This window comes from Lepus europaeus, chromosome 4 (genome assembly GCF_033115175.1).
Source record: "Lepus europaeus isolate LE1 chromosome 4, mLepTim1.pri, whole genome shotgun sequence".
Taxonomy (NCBI): Eukaryota; Metazoa; Chordata; class Mammalia; order Lagomorpha; family Leporidae; genus Lepus; species Lepus europaeus.
Window position 1 is genome coordinate 122,929,179 of NC_084830.1, and position 8,172 is coordinate 122,937,350.

Genomic DNA, 8,172 nt, shown 5'->3' on the forward strand with positions numbered 1-8,172 from the left:
TTTTGATAAAAATGCTACCAATTTACCACCAAGTTAAATTCACCAAGAGCGAGTTTGTCTTTGTGTCACCTCTTCTATCACAGAGGCCTTTTTGCCCAAAGTGCTGTATCTCAGACAAAAGGAGCTTTCAGAGTGCAAATCAGAATGCTGAATCCCAAATCTTCACGAGGACAGCAGCTAAAATTCCAACTGTTAGTAACCATCCCCCCACTCCCTACCACCCCACCCCCCTTTTTTTTTGTACAGAAGTCTGTGAAGCCCTGCTCTGAGGTCTAATCTTCCTGGCCCAGACATACACATTTAATTCACATATTTGTTTAAGACAAATAAACAGGCTAAAGGAGTTGAAGCTTTTATTTTTTTTTTCTGAGATTTTAGAAATTACCAAACATGAGCTGCATCTCCTGTTCCTGCAGAGTGGGGAGAACAGGAAGTGGGGGGACATCGACAGATGGGGTGTCCATTAGTGAAGGGATAAGGCTAGCCGTCACTCTTTCAAAAACACATTTTCTTCTTGGCTGTAAATTCTGCAATGCAACACCAGGCATTGGGACGTGGGCTGTCTCTTAATTAAATCTTAACAGAGCCAAATAATGTTTTTCCTCTAAAATATGGAAAAGGACAAGAGGAAATGCAAGTTTTCTCACCACCCAGCCCACTACCTCCCCTTATGCAGCCAAGAGCTTCGCACTGCTGCTTTCTGTGGCTCCTTGGCCATCTCCGCTGGTCCCTCAACAGGTGGTTATGATGCCCCCTCAGACACAACGGACATCCTGACCCCTCTGCCTGCATTCACATGTCGTTGTTCTGAGTACCTACAAGTCACTTGACAATCTTTTTCAGGGAATCCAATCGGAAGGCAGCGTTGGAAAATGAACATGAGGTCAGTGCTTCCCAGCCTCATTCATTCAAGGCCACGTTTTCTCTCCTCTACAAACACAAATTCTTTCTTCCCAGAATGACGTGAGAGGCCTTGCAAATTGGCAAGGTACTGATCATGCCAACAATCCCAGAAAATTAGTCCATGGAATCTGTGTACTGAGACCCCAAAGAACCATTCATCCCTCCAGCCGAAGTTGCCGATTCTGGAGACTGGCACACCCTGCAGTTTTCCCTGGAATTCCTGAATTCGGAGGCCTTGTGGAGGCATCAACCCATGCTGATCTTCCGGCCTGCCAAAGGTGAATGGCAGTAATGGGTGGCAGAAGTGCTATTTTCAAGGGCACTGGGTTCTGTCGTGAGGAACAGGTGGGTGAGAGTAAAGTTTGGGCTCCTCTTCTATTGTAGGTGAGAAGAGCTGACAGGTTTCTGTAAGATTTGTGCCACAATCTGAAAATGACTCATTCTGCAAGGCATGACAGACTTCTTGCTTTACCAAAATAGTACAATTTTGAGGAAAAAAAAAATCAAGGAAACCAGGTTCCAACACTGAAAAAAGGTGTTCTGCTTCAGTAGCACACGACACACCGCCCCCGTCCACCCTTTCCTCCCCTGTTCCCCTTCCAGCTTGGGTCGTGTCACTGCTCATACAGCGCTCTGGGTGCCAAGGCTGTTGGGGCCACCCAGGGCAAGCGGAGGTGGGGGAACCTGCATGGTTCAGCATGCCAGCACTGAACAGGACGGGTCAGCTGTCTTCATTCAGGATCTCCGGATGTTCCTTCCAGAAAGCATCCCCAATGATATCGCAGTGCAAGGCCACTGGCTTAGACCTGGTCCGGGTCACTGCCATCTTTTTTCCTTCCATTTCTGCTGGCAGCTTAACCTCTTTCGTTGTGACTTCACCCACCTATGGGGAAAAGCGAAAGGAGCGACACTGTTAACTCAAGAGTAAGTTTGGGAGACAAGAGAAAGATATGGGGGAGTTCACTTGTACACTTGACACACTTCTAACTACAACACACACAGACACTCATGTGTCTGTTCTTTACAATTAAAAATATTTTTTATAAAGCTATGTTACTGTATCCTGAAAAGAAATTTTAGGAAGAGAGAAGGGATTCCACACTCGTCAGCAGCACTCACAGAATTAAAGGCATTTCTTCCTTCCCACCTGCATTAAGCAGTCATCAACTCTGTGCCAAAGAACAAATGTGTCTGAAAATACTAACACAAGAGCTGAAATTGCCAGTCGAAGGACTGGCTCTCAGGGAACCAGTCAGTACAAAAACATTCCTTTCAGAAAAAAACACCTTATGTGAAAGAAATTTAGAAAAATCATCACGTCCAAGAGCTGTATGGAATATTAAGTATGATCGGGGAATCTCATGAAATTTCTGAGATTCACAAAATCCTCACCTGCAACATCTCCCAGTGCCTTCCTATTTTAGTTATCATAGGGTAGATCACTTAATGTATATTCACTGTGGGAAATGAACGCAGAAATCTTCAACTTAATTTACTTATTTGAAAGGCAGAGTTACAGAGAGGGAGAGGGAGAGCCAGTGAGAGGTCTTCTATCTGCTGGTTCACTCCCCAGATGGCTACTATGACTGCAGCTGGGCCAGGCCAAAGACAGGAGCCAAGGGCTTCATCCAGGCCTCCCCTGTGGGTGAACTGGGCCATAGTCTGCTGTTTTCCCAGGCACTTTAGCAGGGAGCTGGACTGGAGGTGGAACAGCCAGGACTTGAACCAGCACCCATATGGAATGCCGGCACTGCAGGTTGGCAGCTTAACCTGCTGCTCCACAACGCCAGCCCTGCACTGTCCCCTTCTGAAAGGGCTTTATAGGCTATGGGGTGAGCAGGACACCAAAACTAGGTGCACTAATTCTATAATTCTGTGGGAGGATTCCATGCCACTACTAACAAAACAGACCTCCAATGATCTACAGTACTCCTTTCGCAAAGAACCCAGTATCTGTTAGTAACTGGAGTGACCCTGGCATACAGGGAGGGGGCAGGACAAACTGGCAATAGGCATAGGCTCTCCTGCTTTCCTGGTCTCACTGGAATGCGGCTGCCTTACCTTCTGCCAGATCAACACAGTTCCTTTTCGATACATCAGCGGCTCATTATTGTAGTTGATGTTGAATTCAGAAAACAGAATCTCATTCTTGTCTGCTGCGAGAGTTCCCTGGTAAAAGAAAACAGACATAAAAGGTCTGTATGTCTTGTCTGTCCCCTAATGCCACCTATCCATTCTGCACTGAGTTTCCAAAACAAACCAAGAAGTAGAAAGACTTATCAAACATCTTATAATTACTAACGAATTTTTATCTCAAAAGCAATTGAAATCTTATTCAGATAACTACATTCATAAAATTCTCTTCTGGGGGCTGGCATTGTGGCTTGTGGGTTAAACTGCTGATCCCAAAAGGGGACCAGTTTGAGTCCTAGTTGCTCCTCATCTGATCCAGCTCCCTGCTAATGGCCTAGGAAAGCAGTGGAGGATGGCCCAAGTGCTTGGGCCCCTGATACCTTCATGGGAGACCAGGATGAAGCTCCTGGCTTCGGTCTGGCCTAGCCTTCGCCATGGCAGCCATTTGGGGACTGAAACAGTGGATGAAGATCTCTGTCTGTTAAATAAATCTTAAAAAAAAAAAAATTCTCTTGCAGCAAGCACTGGTCAAGGCTATGAGAGGAATAGGAGGAAGTAATAGTAACCGAGTGCCCCTTGTATACACTTTATGCTTCTTTTCTTTCTTTTTTTTAAATTTTATTTTATTTGAAAGGTGAAGTTACAGAGAGGCAGAGAATGAGAGAGGGAGAGAGAGAGGGAGAGAGAGAGAGAGATAAATCTTCTGTCCGCTAGTTCACTCCCCAAATGGCTACAACGGCTGGAGCTGGGCTGATCCAAAGCCTGGAGCCAGGAGCTTCTTCCTGGTCTCCCACGTGGGTGCAGGGGCCCGAGCACTTGGGCCATCTTCTACTGCTTACCCAGCCATAGCAGAGAGCCAGATCGGAAGTGGAACAGCCGAGATTCGAACTGGTACCCATATGGGATGCTGGCACCAACAGTGGCTTTATCCACTACGCTACAGCGCCGGCCCCCATGCTTATTTTCTGATTTGATCATCGTTTCTATTTCCATTTTAGAAATGAGAAAACAGAAGCTTAGATTCTAAAATTACCCATGGTTGAAGATTACTTCATTCTTCCAAGAAGAATCAAAACCCAAACCTGACTCTTGCGAACTCTGGAGATACCTACTAGTTTTCCTATTATTAGCATATATAAACTTCATCACAAGTGTTATTAATAAAGGCAATCGGAAGGTGTCAGGCACGGTGCCAGCAGCTGTCACACTACTTTATCTCACAGTTATCCTATAAGCAGCACCACTACCTGGTAAAAAAAGCCAACACTAATTTACCACTGAAAATGTACTTTACATGCTCCTGTGTTTGACATATGTCATGCCAGTTCATTTTGACCATAAACCTATAAGACAGCAACTATTATTTTTCACATTTTACCTACACAGAATTGAGACAAAGAGGATAAAATTAAACATGAGTATAAAAAAAGAGCATGGATATTTGACTCCCAGAACACATACTCTCATGACACACAGGGATCCTAAGCTCAAGAAATGACAGGTGCCCGGCAGGGCCGGGTAATGAGCAGAGGCCAGGTGGACTTCAGATAGAGAAGAGCACGGTGCCTTGTCTACAGAGAACAATCAGCTCGAAGCTCCACCTGGGAATGTAGAGCCTCTGTCAATCAGCTGAGCACATGGAGGCTCAGGGCAAAGTCATAACCCACCAGGCCTACAGAACAGGCAGGTGGCAGGGCCGCTCCTGTTACTTCCTCCGAAACAGAGCTCTAAAAGGGGGCTTAAAAAGATTGTGAAGGGAATGTTAAAAAAAGTGCTGCCAGACACGGCCTATGGTCAACTATCCGCAGCTAAGTGTTAGTATAGTCGGATCGTACCTGTAATCTCCCCTGGGCTTGTACCGGAGTCAGTCCAGATTGTTGTACAAGTGCCCAGAAGACTGTATTATAAAGATTATTGATGTGACCTGTGAAGAGAACACAGCATCGTGTTTATATACGTACAGCACCTCCTCTGTAAGCACATGTCAAGGGGTACCAGAGCCCTGCCCCTCTTCTCTGGGAGACATTCAGTGACTTGTCCAAGATCCTACCCAGGGAACACAGCAGGAAGGGGCAGGCAGAAAAACAGCTAGTTCCTAGTTTCATCTGGCCATTCCAGTTATGCTCTGCACAAATCTGTTAACTTGAGCATTAACCGTGGGATTACTTTCAAAGTTATTTGGTTTATATTATCCTGAACTCTTTTCCAATTCTTCTGGCAAAATCAAAATAGACCAAATGAGTAAGAGCCTCACAAATATCACCACAGTCCTGTAAGGCAGGAGTCACAGCTCAAATACTGAATCTGGTGTGAACACAAATGTGTAAAGCAGTGGCAGACCCCAGGGGACCACCAAAGGGCAAACACCGGCACAGTGGCACCTGTATGTGAGTGATGTAAAGGCAGCTGCCACCGCACAGGCTCTGTTCAATGCTAAGGCAAACGCAGACCTAATATGGTCTTCTGATTTAAAACAAGAAAAAAAAAAATTGTGGGGAGGTTTTAGACTCTTCCAGTTTAAAAAAATAGTTTAAAAACTTTACACACTAGATTCCAAATGAAATACACAAGAGCCAAATACACAAGAGCCTGTTTCAGACAGACACCTTTAATGCATGCACCTGGTGATTTAACCACACCTGTCTATTGGTGCCACTTACAATCTGCTTGTCGCCAACTGAGGTAGTCCTTTAAGGTCTGGTTGCTAGGATACACCACCACTCTTCCATCAAAGCCTGGGGGATACAGAAGGGGCTGGTCCTCAAAGTAATCGCGCCAGTAAAACACATAGCTAGATGCAAACTGGGAGGCCACGTGAGTCATGAACTTACTTGCAAACGTAGGCACATTGGGTGGAGCAAGGAAAGAGAAAAAACATGATATTAATTCAACACCATACAGGGCCTGAGGGTGCAACAGGGAGATTACACAAACCGCCCAGCAAGCCAAGAGATAAAACACATTTGGTTAAGAAAAACTACTTTAAGATCTTGGTTTTATATTTTGAATGCAGACTGTCTTTCCTTCCAGTCTTATTAAGTAAATTATTAATACCAATTTTTTTCTCTGAAGGATGTGATGTGAATTCTTGGTTTAGGCATTTGTTTTCAGTTTTGGATGAGGGAAACATTGTTTTAAAAGCACAGAATTTATCATATGGGTTTCAAAATACTGCCAAATCAAATGTAAGATTTATCTATTTTCCTTAATTAAAAATTTAAACAACACTACAATGCATGTAGAGTGTCACTGGCTAAGCCAACCTATGAGTCATCAATACCACTTTTGTATTCTGTTTCTAGTCTGAATGTTCCAAGCCAGGTCAGGCTAGAAGCTAAGCTGATGGGACACAGAGGGGAAACTAAGATAAAGAGACAGCTGGACTGCTCAGGTATCTGGTGGGGTCCAGGAGCCTATCAGGAAATAAACATCCACTCTGCGACTGTACATTCTGGAAACCTCCTCTGTCATCTGTAACTCTGCAATCAAGGCAAACAGAAAGCCAGCTGCTGGCAGGCAGTGCTCCGCAGAGGGAAGGCGGGGCCTGCAATTACCTGGCTCTTCTTTTAAACCAGTTGCTTTTCCGCTTGAACACAAAGCTATACTCGTCACTCTGTCCATAAGCGATCACTATATCCTCCAATTCTTCCATTACCGTCTGTGCACATTTGGTCATCAGGTGGAGAGCACGGCTGTCATTTGGTTTTGCAAAGTTGTGCTTCTCAGAGAACCTTCACAGGGGAAAGAGAACAGGGACGAGGGCATGGGTGTAGGAGCTTGTGATTAAGAACACAGATGACAGAGGCTGTTATGAGGAAAATACTGTCACAGCACTGTGAACCCAAACACTCCAGCAGCCCTAACCTAACCCATTTTCTTGAGAACTCTAGGTTTGTCCTGCCCCGAGCAACTGAGAAAAAGGGACAAACTGCTAAGCCTAGAGTCCCTTCTCTGAGAAGTGGGGATGTAGAGTATTCACCTCTTCCGGTTCCACGCAAATACAATTATGCCTGTCTCAGAGTACACGCGCAGTCACTGTTAGTGACCATTATGAATACATCAGCCCCTCTTTTAAAAACTTAAGCTCCTGTGTTTATTACGTTTCTTTCTCCTTTGTGAACGCCCTTCTTGAATCCAGTCCATGTGGTGTGTGACTGATAATGGCATATGGACATCCTACATGGAGCTCTGAAGTCCCCACGCAAAGATAGCTAACAGAATCGCTGTGTAATTGGCTGAGGAATTTAAGCACGGCGCTCCAGGCCAAGGCCTCACCAGGGGGCATCTTGCCCCACTTACTGCCCGGACTGGTTCAAATTTAAGCGCAGTCCTGGCTAGCACCCAGGGAGATGCTTAGTGCCGGGCGCTCATTGGCTGCCACGTTACCCCGGCAACCGGGAGTCTCAGGCGGGCACAGCAGGTGCAGGACTCCCCGGAAGCGAGGGCGCACCACGCCGCCCGGGGCCGAGCTCGCTCACCGATGGAAATTCCGGCCGTCCAAGCGCACTACCACCCAGCAGTGGGCCAGGCAGGTGTCGTCAGCCTCGAAGTCCCGCACGTACTCGAACTTGCTTTTTGCCATGGTCGCGCTTAATTTCAGGCACCGTCTCAGCGTGGAGGAAGCGGCGGCCCAGCAACCGCGAACCTTAACCTTGCAGGAGGCCCACATTCCCCGAGCGGAAGGGAAAGGCCCAGACAATCCCGCCCCGGAAGTCGCCGCGTCTCTCCGTGGCCGCTCTAGCCTTGGGGGAAGTCGTCATCGCCCTCTCGTCTCTCCTTGTAGTTCGCAGGGCACCGGGGGCCGAGAGGGAGATGTCCTTTCCTACGTGAGGTAGGCGCTGGCTCGCCTTTTTTCTGCGGTCCAGAAGCTCTTAAAACATTCTGTCCTCACCGAGTTTGAGAGCGTGGTTGTGATGGTTCCCGCCTGCTAAGTAGCGTTTATGAATTCATAATATGAAGTGTGTCAAACGAACGTAAATACATAGGGTTAAGACAACCAGCAGTTTATATCCGCCAGCCCCTGGTGCAGTGGTGGTTCCTTGCCCGTCTGTTTTCGCCACGAAATTGAAATCCCTCTTCCATTTAAGTGATAAGAGTTTTTCCACTCGGCTGGAGTATTTTCCGGTACCATTATAT

At 46.5% G+C, this 8,172-nt stretch overlaps 1 protein-coding gene across 2 annotated transcripts; it reads right to left on the minus strand.

Annotated features, from left to right (window-relative positions):
• Nucleotides 1-348: 348 nt before the first annotated feature.
• THG1L (tRNA-histidine guanylyltransferase 1 like) lies at nt 349-7,741 on the minus strand. 2 transcript variants are annotated; one of them, XM_062188768.1, is made up of 6 exons: nt 7,515-7,741; nt 6,591-6,767; nt 5,697-5,866; nt 4,872-4,960; nt 2,965-3,072; nt 349-1,786 (listed from the first exon to the last, which is right to left on the minus strand). In XM_062188768.1, exons 1-6 carry the CDS (start codon nt 7,703-7,705, stop codon nt 1,625-1,627), a joined length of 897 nt encoding a protein of 298 aa, XP_062044752.1. In that variant the 5' UTR covers nt 7,706-7,741; the 3' UTR covers nt 349-1,624. The 2 variants fall into 2 exon arrangements, with proteins under 2 accessions (XP_062044752.1, XP_062044753.1); XM_062188769.1 differs by lacking the exon at nt 7,515-7,741 and having other exon boundaries at nt 5,697-5,771; nt 6,591-6,756.
• Nucleotides 7,742-8,172: the final 431 nt, after the last annotated feature.

Bases quoted from the DNA above. Each gene is read 5' to 3' on its own strand.
- THG1L (XM_062188768.1), bottom strand. From the start codon at position 7,705: ATGTGGGCCTCCTGCAAGGTTAAGGTTCGCGGTTGCTGGGCCGCCGCT. The intron at 6,768-7,514 runs GTGAGCGAGCTC...TCCCCTGTGAAG, and splicing joins GACGGCCGGAATTTCCATCG to GTTCTCTGAGAAGCACAACT. The intron at 1,787-2,964 runs GTAAGGCAGCCG...TTTTCCCCATAG, and splicing joins CTGTGTTGATCTGGCAGAAG to GTGGGTGAAGTCACAACGAA.